This window comes from Electrophorus electricus, chromosome 7, assembly GCF_013358815.1.
Source record: "Electrophorus electricus isolate fEleEle1 chromosome 7, fEleEle1.pri, whole genome shotgun sequence".
In the NCBI taxonomy this organism is placed as follows: Eukaryota; Metazoa; Chordata; class Actinopteri; order Gymnotiformes; family Gymnotidae; genus Electrophorus; species Electrophorus electricus.
In genome coordinates this window covers 15,439,392-15,459,136 of record NC_049541.1, presented here as the reverse complement: position 1 = coordinate 15,459,136, position 19,745 = coordinate 15,439,392, and the positions used below count along the sequence as shown (strand labels likewise).

The 19,745-nt window shown below is 38.1% G+C and overlaps 2 protein-coding genes across 4 annotated transcripts; both read right to left on the bottom strand.

The window, feature by feature from the left end:
* Positions 1-3,120: 3,120 nt before the first annotated feature.
* On the bottom strand, positions 3,121-4,448 carry il22 (interleukin 22). Its single transcript, XM_035528625.1, has 5 exons — positions 4,154-4,448; positions 4,000-4,065; positions 3,773-3,916; positions 3,590-3,664; positions 3,121-3,498 (listed from the first exon to the last, which is right to left on the bottom strand). The coding sequence occupies exons 1-5, from the start codon at positions 4,295-4,297 to the stop codon at positions 3,382-3,384; spliced, it is 546 nt and encodes a 181-aa protein (XP_035384518.1). The 5' UTR covers positions 4,298-4,448; the 3' UTR covers positions 3,121-3,381.
* Positions 4,449-5,931: 1,483 nt separating this feature from the next.
* Positions 5,932-15,508, bottom strand: mdm1 (Mdm1 nuclear protein). Of its 3 annotated transcripts, none has more exons than XM_027002160.2 (14): positions 15,416-15,507; positions 14,700-14,805; positions 14,159-14,469; positions 13,725-13,859; positions 13,109-13,285; positions 12,678-12,832; positions 12,195-12,291; positions 9,816-10,015; positions 9,226-9,489; positions 8,870-9,012; positions 8,211-8,344; positions 7,534-7,765; positions 6,731-6,799; positions 5,932-6,359 (listed from the first exon to the last, which is right to left on the bottom strand). In XM_027002160.2, exons 1-14 carry the CDS (start codon positions 15,431-15,433, stop codon positions 6,250-6,252), a joined length of 2,151 nt encoding a protein of 716 aa, XP_026857961.2. In that variant the 5' UTR covers positions 15,434-15,507; the 3' UTR covers positions 5,932-6,249. The 3 variants fall into 3 exon arrangements, 2 of the variants coding, with proteins under 2 accessions (XP_026857961.2, XP_026857962.2); XM_027002161.2 differs by lacking the exon at positions 15,416-15,507 and adding an exon at positions 15,249-15,329; XR_003410120.2 differs by having other exon boundaries at positions 6,338-6,359; positions 7,297-7,765; positions 15,416-15,508.
* Positions 15,509-19,745: the final 4,237 nt, after the last annotated feature.

Here is a 19,745-nt window from a genome sequence, read left to right as displayed (position 1 = left end):
TACAATTGGAATAACAATAAAAGTTAATATCCTTTTTTTTAAATTTTTTATTTTTTTTTAACCATAGTTATTGTCAGGCACTTAAGAGTTAAGAATATGATTATATGGGACAAAACCTTTTTTTTTCATCATGTAGTCAGCAATTTGTGCTGAATACATGATATTTAAAAATATAACTCTTATTTTTTACTTATTATATAGCTATTACATATTACTTTTCTTCAGTGTCAAAAGAAATTACCACATATCATAAACCAAGCATTTTTGTTTATTATAAGGACAGATCAATTTCAATCTGTCCCTCTTAGAAGGTTTTCCTGCCATTTGAACTACCAAACTTGATTAACCAAGTGATTGTGTAATTCTCTTCTGTAGCTTCTGGTGTCTTCTTGAACCAGGTCACCACCTACTAGATTCTACATAGAGTTTCATCTGACTCTGACCCAGATAGCTAGCTTACTGCTTTCTGCCTCAGTATGAAATGGTCCCAACCAGAGCCTACTTCCAAAGGATTCATAAAAATATGTCAGTAGGGTATGAAATGAGGTTATACTTTTATAGTGTGAGTAAGGCAGATGAAACTGCTGGGTTTTGATAGTTGAATATTTCAAGGATTTGCAAGGCCTTGGCAGTAGTTTAACTTGTGCAAAAAACACAGATTTTATTTTTTTTTAAGTATACAAATTACATTATAAGTATTCCACCATACACTACCAAAAATATTTTTTGGCATAATATTAGCTTGGCTTTGAATTAACATGTCATTCAAAACAAAGAGTAGATCAGCTGCATAGAATAAAATAGTGCTGGTAATATGCATCATTCCAGTTTTCTTTCAACATCACTCTCATCAATCTTTGGTTATTTGTGTATTTAGTTATTTAGTTATATGATTAGAAGCTGGTATGGAGAACTTCCTGGAACTACTGTTAGCTCCACCCCTACCCAGTACCATCTATAAGTAAAATCATGTCATTTAAACGTCATTACCTGTGTTTAAAAAACCCTCAGCATCTCACCGCAGGAATTTTACTGGACTTTTTCGAAAGTGTGGGGCGGGCAATAATTAGTTGCATAACCTCTGCATGGAATTTTTTGCAAGGTCAAGCAAAACTTAGCTTGATGTACCTCAAACATGTACTGTAGATCGACTACTGGTTCTACAACGGAGAGTTTGGAAAGTTCCAGTTCGTGTTCATGTAAGATAACCTGTCAGATTGAAGCTCAAGGCACATTTCTCTGTACATTTCATCATCTGGGGTGTTCCAGTGTCTAACTCTTACACAGTCACGCACCAGGAAGTTTACATAGCTCAGGTGTCATGGAGGCGTCATGTTACTCCTTTCTGGTTGAATGGCTACAGACGTGGATTCCATAATGTTGCTCTCTATTATTAACTTGTGTATAAACAGGGAATTACACAATTTGGCTACTTGACAATATGAAGTATGTCGCATGCACATTACCAAAAAGATCAGGAAACTTCAGCAAAAGTTAAATTTGATTTTATTCCATTCGCATTCTATTCCCCATAGGAAACAAGGAAGGTATCAAGAGGGTCTTGATACCAAGAAGAGGGCGAGATTGAGACAAAAGCTTATTGAAGCGGGAGGATGAAGTGCAGGAGTATGCTCTCCAAAAGAGAGGGCAGTGGCTCAGGAAGGTAAATGTACATTCTGGCTGCTGTGTCGAAGAGCTAGCTCTTTGGTTTGGTGGTCAGAGCAAATGGGTGTGGGTGCAGCTCAGCCTTCTCCTTCAGACACCCTGTTCCCTTATTGGCCAGTGTCACCCTTTAAACACATGCAATTACATTACAGAAGCATATGAAGCATTTTGAAGCAAACAATACCACTAGTTACACACTAGTTGCACACTAGTCCTTTCCATGCTTATGTGAAAATTCTTCAAGATGTTAAAGCTCAGGTAAGGCAACCAGACCTGTGGCATTCACAGTTGTGTCCTCAGAACAATGTGCTGACCAGTTAGCACATTTGCTAATATCTTTTTCCTATCTCAGCTATATGCTGTATCTTGTTCTCAGGAAACCAGCTATCTCCTGCTTCCTGTTTCTCCTTCTCTGTCATGATGGACCTTCTCTGAATATTGTACCTCTCCAGTAGATTGCCGTATCAATGTATTCTACTCCAACACACCTGGAAAAGAAGATCACCTACATAAGAATGCTGTCCATGCATAATAGCTTGGCATTTAAAGGCATTATTTCTCGTAAAATCTTCGCAGGGCTTATCACTCATAAAGTTGTTTACAGTTTTTTATAAGAATTTTGTTTTACTGAGACTCTAGTTTTCCTTACTGTTCCTCCAGCTACCTGGACACCTCAAACTGAGACTTAACCTCTGCTTTTCAGAATGAACCCTTTAGGGATACATATTTACTCAACACTTACCTGTTGTGCTTTTTGAAGTCATCCTAATTTCCTTATGCCAATCTAAGAAACATTTTGCATGTCTTTGCATGTCTTTGGTTTTTCAGCTGTTGTTCATCTCTATGATTAGCATTTTGATTAGAGCTCTGTATTTTTCCTCTTGTTGTCATTTTTGATCATTTGACATGATAACTGCTTGTGCCTGCCAGTCACTGCAAATTGGTTATTTCTGCATATGTTCTTCTTGTACAAGATTACATCGTGTTTGGTAGTTGTACAAAGAAAAATTCTGAATCTTGTTTTTCCACACACGCCAGGTAATCTGTAGAAGTTAGCTGGTGACATTTGTTTTACAATATTCTTCGGAAACATTGGGCAAAATAACTAGGAATGATAATTAGTGATTATTGTGTCATTATACCTATACTATAAAACAAGGTACAATAAAACATGCCAAGTGAGGCTAAATCAAATTTAATTTGTAATGCAACACATGACAGGCTTGAGAGTAACTTGGATGCACCAAACAGGAGCAAGCTTTGCTGGGGTTGGTACTTATTTTAAGTTTAGACATATTTTTCAATGTACATCATTTTAAGTAAAGCACATCACTACATTTTTATTATTTTTAAAGTTTTTATTGTCAATATGCAAACAAATAAATATTGAAATGTATACAGAAAATCGTAGAAAAAATAAATAAACCTTTATTATAGAGTAACATTCTAATTTTAAAAGGAGCAAAAATGCTTTTAAAATGCATTTACATTCCAGTGTTCATGGATGCTCAAATCAAGTCATCCACAGACACGTGCACATTTCTTGTAACAACACAGTTCACACATTGTGTGAGTTTACTGTCGGTACAAAATGTAATAGGTTGCTCATGTAATAATAAATAGATTAAATAAATAGAGCCTTAATAAATAACAATTTGAATACTAAATCAGAAAACTATATAAAACGCTTTCGAAATTCGACATTTCGAAATATTTTTACTGGTCAGCAGAAATGGTCGTCTGTTCAGCGTCTACCGAGGTGCAGGACTCGTAGAGGTAGTGGAAGAGAATATCAGTTTCCCCGATTGCCTTGTTCGTGGCCGTACGTTTATTCTGAAACAAATGTACAATAAGTATGACTATATATTCACAAATTTGAAACTGTGTTATAGTATTCACGGTATTAGTGATTAAAATAGGCTACCTTATACATCTCTGCGGCCCTTTCAAGGTTCTGCCTGAACTGTTGCAGGTACTCTTTATCATCCCGGTTGGAATTCTTTTGAAATTGCGCGAAACACAATTATACAATTAAATTAAGACAATGGATATGTCAGGAATGTATAAATTGTTTGTGCCTTACAAGTTACGAATGATTAAAACTTACGCAATGTGGTTTCAAGTCTCTAGCAACCCTCTTCAGATCAGGCTTCACTAAATGGAGACGTGGATACTCTATTTGGTCCGCATGCAAAATGTCACTGAGGTAGTAATCCAGGATTCTGGCATTGATGCAGCAAACATTCCCAGCCTGGATACAAAACAGTTATACGCTCACATTCTATTGATATACTATTAATTATTTAGATGTGTTACACTGTTATTCGCACTCACTTTAAGTTTATCGCTTGAAATTTCTGGGATCAAGCGTGTCTCGTGATCTCTGTCTCTTGCTTGCGCCTATATGCATCAGAACAGCTCATTATTAAAGCGAAATTGCAAAGCATAGAAAAGGAGAGTTATTAGCTCAGTCCGTATCCAAACTTACGTGTTTTGCCATCACAATCACGTTGTTCCAAGTTTCGGAGTTGTCCAAAGGACGCGGACGGTGACGCACAGTGCGCAAAACTGGCGTAGCAGTTCCACTCAAAAGGTAAGCACATATTAAAGCTAGAATGGCAATGCACTTCATCTTTCCAACAGTTTGGCTTCTCGGGCTTCTTACAGATCACCTGAACAATCGCCTGTCTCACTTGGGACTTCTTGCACTCCTGCTTAACAAGGTAGCTTCTTATATCTACCCGCTTTGGCCCAGATTTTATATCCGCGTCACTGCGGTAAAGTATCATCCCTTTGAAGCCAAATTTCGACGTAATGCACCGACACCATCACGAGTTTATCAGGTCAAATTAATTGAAGAATTACCACGCGTGGATCATAGTCGCTGACACAGATTATTGGACGGGAAATTTGCGAATTGAATTAGTTACACCATAGTTCCTGAAACCCATTGTTACAAAAAGTTGCTAAACTTCCTATTATTGCTGATATTTTTAGAGACGTTCGGACATTGAAGCATTCAATAGGCAGGATACTTCCTGTGAATTTCCCATGATGACGCTGAAAATAGAAACGCTTTTCTTCATGCTTACATGGTTATAATACAGGCTCTTTATGATGTTTACAGTTCCAAGCAGAGGAAGGATTTTTTCCTTGTTCACAGTGCGGTGTTGCTAAGAGATGTATGATGCACATATTGTCGTGGAAAAAGAGCCATATTAACTATTTCCCAACTTCAAGCGTTCAATAAAAATTAATTTGTTCAGGCTTATTGCCACGTGTGTGGCGTGGCGTCACTATAGCGTCATTAGACGCACCTGTTTGCAAGACCAACAGCGTGCTAAAGGTTGTTTTCAGATCAGTATACAAACCTGCCTAATATTCTGTAGGCTGTAAGCTCTGACTGGGTCCACAAGACCTCTGAAGGTGTCTTGTGGTATCCGGCACAAAGACCTTAGCAGCAGATTCTTTAAGTTACAAGGTGGGGCCTGCATAGATTGCAATTGTTTTTCCAGCACATCCCACAGATGCTATATTGGATTGAGATATGGGCAGTTTGTGCAACTTTTTGATGTTCCTTAAGCCATTTCTGAACATTGTGGCAGGACACATTATCCTGCTGAAAGAGGCCACTGCCATGAATGGGTGTGCCTGGTCTGTCAAAATATCATCCACACGAATGGCAGGACCCAAGGTTTCCAGCCATATGCATTATATAAAAGAAAACGTGATTCAACAGACCAGGCCACCTTCTTCTGTGGGCACTCTGATGGGTCTGGTAACCCTATAAACAGCCATGCAGCCCCACAGCAAGCTGTGATGCAGTGTCCTGGTAATTTTCTATCACAGCCAGCATTCAGCAATTTGTTACAGTAGCTCTTCTGTGGGATCAGACCAAATGAATTAGCATTTGCTCCCCATGCATATAAGTGAGCCACGGTTGCCCATGACTTTGTTCACTAGTTCACTAGTTGTCCTTTCTTGAACCACTTTTGGTAGGTATCAACCACTGCATGTTTGGAACACCACACAAGACCTGCTATTGTTTAGATGCTCTTACCCAGTCATCTAGTCATAACAATTTGGCCCTTGTCAAAGTCACTCAGATCCATACACCTTTTTGTTTCCATCTTTGTCAGATCATCAGTCCTAGTGCCAGTTTGGTATTTTTCAGAAATTACTTTAAAAAAAGTTTTCATTAAAAATCATCCTTTGTCAAAATTAATTTAATGTAAATTAAAGCAAAAATAATCTATACAATTCACTTAACAATGTACAAAATAATTGTTTACATTCAATTTAGATTTTATATAAACAATTAAATAGAGAACCAAAAGCAGTTATCTGTGTACATTCTTTGAAACTTTGACTATACCATGATAGTTTTTCCTATGGCCATAATATGCTGGTAATATCAAAGTACAAAAGATAAATCAAATTAAATTACAAATCTTTGTCCTTTATTTATTTTACATCATTTTGTTCATATTTCTTGTTATTATGTAGTGTGAAATACATACATTATATGCAATACAGAGATGTGATTTACAGTGTGTGCACTGCAGAATTATGAGTATTGATATATTAGCTCTTTCCCCAGAAGTCCTCTTTCCTCCTCTGAGCATGGTTCAGGACCTGGGAAGCCATGAAACAGGAGGCTGCTGACCTGCATGAGATCTCAGACATCCTGTCATCTGAATTGAGGAGAGAGTCAGACATTCAAATTAAAGTTCAAAACAGTTTGAAATACTTCAACAACTGTTATGCATTTAAGCTTTGACTTAAATATTTTGTTATAAAGAAACATAAAATTGGTGTTCTTTCAATAGCATCTCGTATTTGAAAAGTATTTAACTGTTTTTAGTATGTGAACCACATCAAAGGAGAAAACCTGCCTGAACTAGGTTGTGCTGCAGTCTGGCAGACAACCGGAATCTTGTTTCATGTTAAACCTCTGCCATAAAATGCTGACATTGTCTTTAGTAAATTCATCACTATATAGAGATGACTTTTATATGTGCTCTTTCATACTAGAAGAGACTAATACTGTCAGTGAGAGTTTTACCATTGTCAGATACACCAGAATCACTTGAAGGGAACAAAAATGTCTCGGACCGATGCAATCCCAGGTTACCTTTAATAAAGGTGAATAACAGACAAGATCATTTTTTTCCCCTAAGTGGTCATTAATTAATGTCATTAAAATCATACTGTATATCTGTATATATGTCAGTAGGTGGAAGTAAAAGTTTTATATAACATCTGTTAATGCTATCTTAGTATATATAATCATTAGAACACACTCAGTATCTATGCCAAATTTTATGTTTTATGTTTTGGATGTTACGTTGTACTTAGTAAGCTATTATTTAAAACAAGTTACTATGCTTTCAAAGGATCCCATGTGATAGGAAAAACTGAAGTAGGGATTCCACTACAGGACCTTTCATGGAAGTTTCTGTTCAGAGAATGACGCAAAGCTAATCCCCACAGGGATGAATCAGACACTTAACTCAACCAGGTAGCCTAAAGACCCACAATGTACAGAGAGGTAGACCATTAATGGAAAAAGACAGACATCACATGTAGACATGTTAATGGAAAAAAACTGTGAAAGGATGGGAGACTGACCTCGTTTACTCTCCTGCCTCTACTGGCGGTAACTTAACCTCTCTCTTTTCGCCTTGACGGTAAATGACTCATTATCGCGTTTCTATGACCATTCTGCTTGTCTGGCTTCTGTACACCACCCATGTGGTGGGGCGGTCACACTGATGTAATAGTGCTTCAGTCAGGTGAACACCTTGTGACCAGCATATTCACTTACTGCAGTCAAAAATCCGGAGTTCGAAACCACATGAATCGTACCGTTATGCTGAAACTCAGGGTTCCTCAGCATGCCCTGGATTCTGTTGGCATGTGGTGAGCTAGCAGCCAAAAGCAACTCGGTGGCTACTTGTTTGAGAGGTGTTCTGACTGGTGTTTGCTCAGGCGAGCCTGTAGGACTGTCTGCAGCCCACAAGTCTTCGTTCAGTGGCAGTGGGTCTACCGTGGCCATCCCTGCAGCCAGGGCAGAACGTGGCAGGCCCCCACTCTCAGCCTGTGGAATGGAGCAACCAAGGAGCTCTAATGTTTATCAGCAGAACATGTGATATCAGTGTCACATTATCACTGGAAGAGTTACAAGTAATAAAGCTACACGTGAAGGCTATGTTCAAAGTTTTAAAGTTATATCAGCTGTTATACACCCACATCCCCAAAGCCCCTTCCATGCAAGAACATGCATGCCTAGTGATTAGCTTTCTATGTGCTGTGTACATCCACACAATACAGTCAGATGGTGTTTAACTATGTAGTTGCTGATTACAGAACCCAGGACAGTCAAAGACACTGTTCAACTATTTTAGAGTAACTTTTCTGATACCCATCAGAGGTTAATGGTTATTTAGCTGAATTGTCCTTAAAAATGTTTACAGCAGCTTTAATGACATTTATGGAGTAGCTATATGATCACTGTTGGTACATGTTCAGAATGCTGTTAGTACCTTGCTATGTGCTTGTGGAGGTGAGCCATGATTAAGTTGTCTGTATGGTGAGTGAGCTTTACCCAGTGGTGGTTTACTCTTCCTAGTTCTCCTTGTACAATTTGTCCTGGGAGGGGAAACCAGTACAGCCCCTCCTATTTGGAAGAAGAATACTAAATCTAAATTCATGCATTAATTTCTGTGCATATATATGGTGTGGACCAAATAATAGGAACATGACCCTAATGTCAGTTCTTGCAATTCTGTTGTAACATTTAGGACAAAATTTGTCAACCTAAGGTTTAAACATTGAAGACTTCATTTTACCTCAAACAGGTCTGCTTGAAGTCACGGTATGACAGAAGCAAAACATGCTTGTTTTGTAAAATATTTGTTGTTGTCTTTTAAAATGGAGCACAGTAAAAACATTTGGAGTGGGTTTATCTGACTCTTATTAAGACAAACTTTTTAGTCATAGTGAAACAAATTACAACATTAAACAGGAATTTATACCCATAGTCAGTGACTTTTGTTCTCCATGCTAAAATGACCAAGAATTTAACCCTGATGCATCTTCAAGTTGCCTGTTGATGCAAGGATGTTTTCTAACTTTCTATTTGTCTTTAAATTCTGGGTTAGTGGTACATGTCTGTGCAGTGTATGTGATTGATACTGATCACCTGTTGTTGGAGTTGTGCGGTCGTGATGGGTCCTCTGTGTATTGAGCATGGTTTTCAGTTTGGGAGTAGGTACCCTGCCCTCCTCACGCAAGTGTGCAGACACAACTTCAGGTGAAGAGGGGTCACTCTCTGTTGCTGTGACCCTGAATGACAGGAGACCAGGAAGATTTATAATAGCAATATTCTTGATTGTGGAATGTACTGTAAACTGTTATCTACTGTTATCTATGAGTCAGAGACACATAAAAGATAAAACAATCTTGATATAAAGTCTGAATAGCTCATATTATGTAATTGAACAGTATGTTACAACTTAGGAAGTGGAAAAGATTAATTATAAATGTTTATCCACTTACTCATCTTTTTTGTCCTCTGAATTGTCATGTATGCCCCCTCTTTCTTCTGTCTCCACTGGTTGCTGAAAAGGTGGCTCCTTTCTCAGTTGCTCTATTTGAGCCACACCGCTCTCACAAGGACCTGCTTCCTCTTCCCACGCCAGTTTTCTCTGTACTGGAAGGGTGGGACCATTCAATGCCCCTGCTCCTTCAAAAGAATTCCGTCTACTAGTTGTCAAAGTGATAGATGTCCCACGGCTAGAGCTCCCCTTGACACTATCCACCCTGGTAAAGCACAGGAAGGTCATACTCAGAAAGAAGGGTCTTGCATTGATCAATAAAAAAAATACTGCTACTAACAGAGCTGTTAGAGACTGGAACAATTAAACTTTTCATAGTTTAACACAATTCATAGTTTCATAGTTTAACACATGGAATTCTAGCATACTCTAAAGTAAAATTTACAATTTACATTTGGAGTTACATATACATTTATTTTTAGTTACATATAAATGTTCTAATGACTAAGTTATACATATTGGTATATAAGCGCAGAAAAGTATCTAGAAGAGGTCTCAATTATCCAAATCAATATTGTTCTCTCAGTTCACCTGGCCAAATCCAGGGCCTCGACGATGGGACTGTTAGTGGAGTGGATGTCTTCTTCACTGGGAGGGGAGAAAGAGGTGCTACTAGAGGCCTCCCACAGGTAGTTCTGGGCAGACAAGATCTGGCTGAGGTGCTGCCGGGAGAAGTGAGTGCCCCAAGCCCTCTTCCTGTAGGCTTCTGCTTTCTCCCGCAACTCCCGCACCTAAGGGAGCAATCAAACTAGGACTTTAGCAGTCAGACATGCAGACTTTATTTGAAACCCTGTCCAATATAAAATATAACCTGCACAAAATGCTATGGCATTGAACATTTTGGTATATTTAAACATAAATTATCAGAAAGACAAATTTTCTCATTGTGTTCTTATATACAAAAATTCTGTCCAAATAAAAGTCTTTTTTTGAAATACACTATAAAGACCAAACTGACTGGGAGCCATTTAGTGAAGAATGAAGTGCACTCTACTTGTTCACTGAATCAAGTACAATGTACTTGAGTCAAAAGCAGAGCCCTGTCATACATACAGATGTGAATCTTTGCAAGTGATGCAACAGGGCGTGTTAACACCATAAGTACATAGCAAATAAATTAACCACAGTTCACATTCTACAGAGTTAGTATGTATTTCACTGAAAAGGTTTATATACTCAGTCTTAGTTTGGAACTGCGATACTAAGTCACACAATTACTCTATAGAAAAAGAATGTAAAAGTTACCGGAAGCCCAGAAAGCTTAGCTAGGGCAACTATTTAGCTGACGTTTAGCAACCGATTGACTCAAGGGTTCATGAAAGAAATTCTGCTGTGGTTATGGACTTCTGGATGGGGCCATTTAAAAATTAAATAAAATTTTGTACAGTGTGAAGAGTTACACGAACATAAAAAACTGAAATACACCATCTAGTTCATATATAGATATAGGCAGCGTGTTTCTGTTAGGGAGTTAGGGAGGTTCTCAGGAGCATAACTTTGCCAATACTAGAAGATGACTTAGTAACACCTTTTGTGCATGTTTATTACATGACATATGTATGCTTAATTACATTTAACTGAAAATCGGTAGCCATTACAGTCTAATAAAATAGTTTTATTAGATTGTTTGGTATTGCATGCAATGCAATACTGTAATTCATGGGCTAAGCATTCTAGGAAGCAAGAAAGTAACCAGCAAAACCACACATAACCTGTGAAAAAGATGCCACATGCAGAAGCATCTTGCTGACTCAACTGACTCAGCTCTTCCTCATTTGCACACATCTGTCCCAATCTAGAAATGTATTATGCTAAATGTCAGTCAAATCAAATAGGTGGGGGAATAAGAGTAGCCCAGGCACACACAACCAACACAGTCATAATTAGTTTGCATATGTAGGAAAGTATCTGAGGACAGAGCAACAAAAGAAAATGAGTTATGGTAAAGGAGACAGATGGATCATGTACCTCATGATACCACTCGTGAACCTGCAAGACCACAGACCAGTGATTAGTGAGGCTGTGGTGCCATATCTGCTACTCACTTCCAATTTCTGAAGGTTTCAAATGATGTGCTTCTTACATCAGCCTTCTTTACGGCTTTGGTAGATAATAGTAAACTCAGTCTCAGAACAATGCAATAGTTTTCATATCCTACTCGTGTCAGAGGTATCGCATCCTGTAGATGTTCATTATAATGGAACCAATGGCAGCGGATGGCCAAAAGAATGCCTAGTTACCCTCCTGCTACATTTACATTTTTTTGTGTATATTTATTAGTAAGAACTAGTATATTAAGAAATTTCTCATTTCAATCTACTCTATTTAAATAAGAGGTAATGAATAATATGAAGTATGGTCATTCTGAATAAAGGAATAATTCTAGTAAATAAGTCATGAGAAACACAGACAATATGAAATACTGCTTTCCAAACGATCCTAATATGGATCTTAAATCTTAAATATTAGGTAGACATGTTTGAATTTTACAAAATCAGACAACATACAGTACTTTGCAAAAATTACATTAATACAAACCTTTACAGTTTTTTCCTCCAGCATGTACATCTGAAGCACGTTCTTGGAAATGCATACTGTTTTATTTAATTTCATTTTATTTAAAATGTGCAGAGCAAATATCTCAAGACATGCATGTTTTAAATGCATCATTCTTGTAGCTTTGTTTGGTAAATAATAGTAGGCTTTAAAAAATGAACAAATCATAAAACATTCTATAGGGGAAAATAATGATGTCCAAAGTAGAATATTAGGGGGTTGCAGCATAGAAGAATAACACCCTACTATGAATGAACTTCATACACCTTTATTTAAGATGTCTGGCGAACTGTTCCAGCTGAACTTTCCCCTAGTGTTGAGATGAGTGGTTTTTTGAAATTCTGCCTGGCTTACCTCTTCTCCCAGTGTCCTAAGCTTGACCCATGCTCCATCTCTGTAGTGGTACTGAAGTGGAGAACGAAAGTTGGAGCTATATTCAGTCTTTGCTTTCCTGTGGTACACACAAAAAAAAGATAGAAAATTTGATCCATGTAGTCTGTGTGTGGACTACAGTGCCACAAATAAAATATTATACATGTATGAGTTTAATATTAATAAGAAATGTAAATGTATAAGCATAACTCTTCTCACAGCATATAAGTATATAAGCATCCACCATTTCACTGCGCGTTATACTGTGTATGACTATGTATGTGACGAATAAACCGAATTTGAACTTGAACTAACTTAAACATACAAGACAGACACGCTTTAATGTAATGAGTGCTGTACCTAAGGAGACAATAATGATGTCAAAACAATTAACAAAGAGTCTAGAGGGCACATTATCTGACATTTTTTAAAATTGTCTCAACAAAGGTGAAGACAGACGCGCACCTCGTGACTTTGGGTGAAATGTCGTTTTGGGCACGTGGTGACCTCACTTTCTGTTGCAGGGGCTGTGGCTCTGGAGGGGGAGCCTCCTCTTTGGGACTTAACCTTCTGCTGAAGTGCTGCTCCTTCTGCTTCTGCCTCTTCTTCTTCTTCTTACTCTGCCATTGGAGCCATGCAGAGAACAGCACAGCAGAATATGAAGGGAGAAAAACCTTCACACCAACCTTCTCTAAATACGAACTTTAGTAATTCATTGGTGGTTTTATTTGTGGAGTACCATTTAATCAGACAAGCCTGTCTTATTTTCCATTGTTTACCTACCCTTTCTTTAAAGTACCTGTAGATGAATCTGAGTTCTCAAAATCTGGTTAGGTGTGTATGACATTTATATTTAGTAGATACTTCCCATGCTGAAAATTGAATCGTTGTGCTACCTTGTCAGGAGAGGGGTTCTCCATTTGGGGCAGTGGAAACGCATTTATCTCCACATCTCGCCGTAAGTATGGGGGCTTGGGAGGAGGGGACCCTTTAAAGCTCCTCATGTACTCACTCTCCATGACTGCTGGGTCAGACTTGAAAGGTGGGATCCTACTATTGCTGGTGTACAACATCTGGAACAAGCATAGCAATGAAATTAAATATGTTACAGTACAACAAGTGAATTTGTTTAGTCTCATTATTAATAACTTCTAACATTCTCTTAAGGAACATATCAACTTGCTCATCAATAAAGAAGTTAATAATATTAGTGCCCTCATACAGTCACAAATAGCCCTCATGTAGCACAAATAGCTCTCTGCTACCATCTACTGGAGAAAACATCAGACAACTAAATCTTAGTCCCCAAAATCCAAGCAAGAGTGCCTATGTTTCATGTTTTGCAAATCATTTTCAAAGAAGGAAGATTTGGCACACATATGCCAATGGTCTGTATGCAGTAAAATGCAACTACAACAAGACGCTCCAGACTAGTCCAAATGCCTGGTCATAAGTGCACATGTATTGCGGGTGGTAGTGTCTGATCACGTGTAATCAAGTCTGATTGCGTGCCTGCTGTGCTGTGAGAAGAGGTGAATCAGCCACTGGAGTTTTCCAGTGAAACTGCCTGTGGTACTCAGAGTCCCGACCACCATTCCTCCGGCACTCTGACTTCAAGCCTGCCTTCCTCCTCAGCACATGGTTTACCTGGGGGACAACATATATAATGCCTCAGAACTGAAGTACATATTACTCTAGTCTACAACTGAAGTGAGTCATAAATATATAAAAATTTATTAGAGATCAAAACTAAGGTGAAAACATGGGATACTGCCTTTCTAATAATCTTTGACTTTTTTTTTTTTCAAATGCATAGTACTAACATCTACTGCTTAACAACTGATAATCTATGAAGTTAGTTCTAGTAAAACATTTTTGCAAACAGGACCCTATAGCCTTGACAAGTCCCCTGTATTTTACAGACTACAGTGTTAAATAGTACACACGTGTTTTGATGAAGTTCCCTGTTTCAGCTGGTCAGCAGAGGGATCTTCTCTCTGAGCAGATGAAACCTCCTCTTGGTGCTGGGTTGCTCTTGAGGCCCTTGGTGGTTTGGATGCTCTTGGGGCCAGAGGGGTTTCCACCTTTTCTTCACTATCAGTTTGTACCACAGGGACCACAGGAGGGATTCCAGGCTTGATTTTATCTTGCTGCCTTGGTGAAACAGATGAACCTTTCCATTGAAGAGAACCAGATACTTGTGGTGGATAGACTTGAACCCTCCTTTTGCTTTGAAACTGGGGTTCTCTATTAATTCCTTTAGGCAAATAGAAACAACACATGAATAAACAATTACAAATTACAAAAAAAGGTGCACTGTTCATTATTAAAAATAAGTATATTTACTGCAGACAACCATGTTCATGAGAATACATAAGGTAATAATCATTAAAATATTGCAATTATTTGCATCAGTACATACTTTGTTCAAATTTGTAATTGGAGCGTATCGTGTCACTGTTATTAGATATGACTCATGCATCTTACCCAGCTGGTCAGAGCGGAGTCCGGCCAGTCGCATTCTACGATGGGGTGGTGCGCTTCTCGATCGTAGATGTCGAGCCTTGTATTGATTCTGATATTCGCTCACTCCCTGTATAGTAAACACGGGGGTAAACGCGGATCGTGATCGCTCGTATGGGGTTTCTTCGGGATCAAGTTTTTAATCCATGGTTAGCTAACCTTGCTACAGTGATCGATAATAGGATTGTACCAATCCTTCCGTATCCTCAGGTCAAGTGCGTGTAAGCAAAGTCTTATAATTTCATATGATTTACAGGGTCATTATCTGCTATGAAGTTACTTGTTCTAAATACAAAACACTGAGTACTCGAAGCTAACTGGTAACAGGAATGAGCACACACCGATAACTGATAGCTCAGGTAGACCTTACTAAGAGCTGGCTATGGGCTGCTCAACTAAACATGCTATTTTTAAAGAATGAGTGGAGTTTCACAATTCCATATTAACTGTACTTGTATAAAGGCGATGAAGGTCGCTATTTATCAATGGACAAAGCAATATGCATTACATTACCCTTCATTTCCTGCTTATCTGAACAAGCAAAACTGAAAGCTTTCGTGTAGCCTCCAAGCTTGAGTTTGCTTTAAAGGCGATGACGCTGTTTCCGTTCTTAACACTTCGCAGCCTGTACCATAAGGTTCATGTCCTATACTACACGCTATTCAAAGGAAATAACATACCTTAAAATGGACTGTCATTTTAAGTCGTTAAGATGGCTTCTCAATCTCAAGAAAGATACGTGTAAACAAATCTGGTTTGGTTACAGAGTAGGTGGGTGTAAAGAAAGACTGGATTATAGTAGACGCTGTTTCCCTGGTGACGGTTGTAGCCTCTATCGAAGCGCATGCGCAGGGATTTGTAAGCCTCTTTGGTTGTGAAGCTTCTGAACAATGGTATTTCATTTAGAGTGAGATACCACTGTATCACTGTAGGACACAATAAGTCGAGAAAACGTTGGTAGGCCACGGGTTAGTTCCCATCTGTTGATCTAAGTGTTGTGGATCTAAGTGTTATGTTTTTAGCAGATGTTTACAATACAATAATCTTTTTAATGAAGTTGCCTTCTTAATGGAGTAAGATTTGATTATAGAGGTGTGTAGTTGAAATTTACTGTATGGCTATTACCACAAAAGATATCATTCACTTGCAAGCCATTACTTTGCTTGCACAGCTGATGAAGGAACTTTGTTCGAGATCTTAGCATAAAATATATTTTTGATTTCTTGTTTGTTACAGGTCTGTGGATTTTAAATTTTGACACACACTGACAATGATCTAAAAGAAGTTAAAAATAAAGATGTTAGTTCTGTGTTTCTGTAGCTTTCTTCTTAAATCCAAACTAAATTATTTAATACAATGTCTATATAGTCTCAACAGCTGAAAAATGAATTGACTTGTTGTTGCCAAGCCTTCTCTGTGTATTAGGATGGGTGATCCAATCACATTAGACTGTCCAGTAGATGTTGGCATGATTTCACAAGCGATCAATGCCTTCAATTGATCATCCCATTGCTGACTCACAATGCCATGCTCTGCACTTAGGCCCTCTTGTATTAGGCTTCAGTCTGTCTATATCTTGAGATTATGTTTGATTTTGGACAAAATATTATATGTAATTTCTCAGCTTTATTCATCATAAGATGAGATGGGGTGATTTGGGCATTTTGTGCAACCTTTAAAATTTACGACATTTCTAAAGAACAATATCATGCTTACTTACATCCTACTCGCTGAGATTGACAGCATGTGCTTGAAGTTAACATATTTCACTGTACCCTCATTTCTTTCATATTAGCTGTGTGATTTTGCCAAGCTAAGATGAATGAGTTTGAATACCTTTAAATCAGAATTCAAATTGCATTTGACTGAATTCTACTGCACCCTTTCAAGCTAGAAGACTCAGTGGTTGTCTGCTTTCCCCTCAAATATAGCCCTAGTGATGAGGTATGTCCTCACTAACTTAACCTAGTTAAATCGGAATTGTTTACTCTGCAAATTAACGCAGGATAATTAAAGTGAAACCACTACTAATGTGAACTGGCTGTCTTCAAGCAACACACACTTTTAATTTATCACTTATTGCCATACACCTTTCATAGCAGACCATTGCTACTGACCATAAACCATCTAAATATGTTACAAGTACATCTAAATGTGTTACGTGTACATATGTTTTGCATATACATTAGGTCATATATATAGACAGAAAGGGACATTTCCTCACTGATTCACCTGACCAGGATATGAATGTGTGGTTGGCTGATAGTAATCTCCATAAGGCCTTATAACAGACCTGGAAGACAACTACAAATATCTGGGGATCCTCACACGGGAACCATGAGGCAGAAACGAGAAAGACAGCAACATCTAACTAACTCCATGGGGTAATGCAGGTACTTAAGGGTAAATTGAATGGGAACAATAAAATCAAAGCCATATGTATGCTATAATAGTAATAATAATACATTTTATTTATAAGTGCCTTTTGGGATACTCAAGGACACTTTACAGTATGAGAGCAAATGAAAACATGATTAGAGTTATAAGAAGAGAATAGCAGGGTAAAACACAAGAATAATAAAATGACTATGCTGTTGGTAAAGGAACATAAAATTAGAGATTAAGAAATGGCAAGAATTACGGTAAGAGAACAGCAGGGCAAAGGCCATGCCAGTCATTAGACATCCAGCAGGCACAATAAGCTATCCAAGAGAAGAATTGGAAGGTGGCAACACCAGAAAACTCCTCACAATGTATGGGGCACTCCACCCAGGATCCAAAATCCAAAGGCTGTACACCAGCCAGAAGGAGGAGAAAGGGACCTATAAAGACATGAAACAGCCATGGAGACATCCAAGCAATGGCCCCCAAGGTTGAGCTGATGAGCAAGTGCCTCAGTCAGATGGGAGACATGGTTGTCATGGAAGCAGAGGAGGTACCTAACAGTATAAGCCCCTCCATGCAAAGTTCCACTGACAGACATGACCAAGTGTCAGGGATCAAATTCAAGAGCATATACAAGGCATATAATCTGAATACCCCCAAATCCAAATAGGAGGAACCTCTATGAAGTGGTGTAGAACAACAAGACTAAGATCCTGTGTGACCTCCAGATCCAGACAGATAAACAAGTAGTGGTGAACTGTGACGAAAACAAGGCCTAGTCTCATCTCTAGGACAATATAATACACCCAGAGACTGTAAATGACATAATGCATATTGTAATTTGTATACAAAGTTGCCTAATGGAATGAAAGACACCTGTGAGTGCACCTTCTCCAGAAGGCTGGTTTGATCCACAGCTGTTGTTGTGAGAAGGGAACACAGGGGTATGTGTAAAAGAAAAGCATTATATGGGCATTGCATAATTATGTCAGGATGTATACTTAACGGTAATTGTTAAATAAAAGTCCCAGGGGATATCGTATATTAAATGTTTGTATTTGTTAATGGCATGCCTAAAAGATCTTTTAGCCCCTAAAACCCTTTAGCCCATAATGGAACATTCCAAGCCCTAGCAAGGTGGGGTGTACAGTATAAAAGCACTGATGAAAGTGTAATGGGGAGTTCCATGTCTGCTGAGAGAAGATGTGCATGTGAGTTCAGTGTGGCATCATTGCTGGCAGACTTTTTTTCTTTTAAACTAGCTGACATTGTAATTGAGTGTAAAAGCAGAAGGCCAGAGTATGAGGAAAACATATGTGTGTGATTTCAAGTTACATGTTATAATCACGTTATAAGGATATGATTCCCACTCACAGGTTACCTTAATCTGCAGAACATCAAATTAATTTATCTTTCTTTTATTTGTACACATGTAGAATATTGCTGTACTTTTAAACTCTGCACCAAAATTGTATTTCCTAAATATATTCAGATGTGTGTGTGTGTGTGTGTGTGTGTGTGTAAGGATATGCTTCTGGGTGTAAAAAAACAAAAATTTTACTTTAGTGCTAAGTAATGTAACAATAAAATTTCAAATATCCAAATATTTTGGGTACTCTGCCCCAGTTCCAGTTCACTGGGCTGATTCTCTAGGGTAGGGTTATTTTAGACCAGTGTTGAGCAGGTACAGTAGCAACCCAGTGCTGTATTGCAAGTTTGGTTCTTTTTAACCCAGAATTTTTTTGCATTATTTTTTATTATATTATATTGCATACAGTTGATTTTATCTACTACTTTAGGTTTCTTTTCATACTTGTTTACCCAGTAATTAAATACTAAATTAAATACTAAATGAAATGTGTAAAGCAACTACAGACATATTTAACAAATCAAATCTACTTATATAGCATATTTAGCATATTTAAAAACAACCACAGTTGACCAAAGTACCTCACATTACAAGGAAGAAAACAAGCAAACAAGACAGCAAATTTGTATTAAAATACAAATCAAACATGAACATAAAAGTGGGCATGCAATACAGAAAGGTGTACTTCATTTAGGCATAAAACAACACAAAAGCTCAGCGGCTTCAAAGGCCAGAGAGAAATACGGTTTTAACTGGGATGTAAGAATATTACCAAAGGTGACAAGAGAATGGGGAAAGGCATTCCACAGTCTGGGTCCAGTCACCGAATTTTACCATGACAATGGCATGGAAAGGAGCATGTGCTCGGATGATCTGAGAGACCTGAGTGTTGTGTGGTGGACAGGGAGGTCAGGGATGCATTGTGTTACGATTCCCTATAGCACTTGAGAACAAAAACAAAACAAAACAGGAGAACCTTCAAATCAGCTCCGAATTTCACTAATAACCAAAAACGCGAGGCACATATGAGGGAAGTGTCCCTCTGCTGATGAAGTAAAGTAAGACAAAACACACCCGCTGCTCAAATAGACATGTAGGCTGAGCGCCCAGACATTTCCCTGCATATTTTAGATATTTGGATATTTGGTAACCAGACAAATTTTTAAAAATTACTAAAAATAAAAAACTGAATGCAGACATCAGTAGCATGTTGTAATGTTGCCTGTTATAATGTCCATCCCTTTAATTATTTTAGT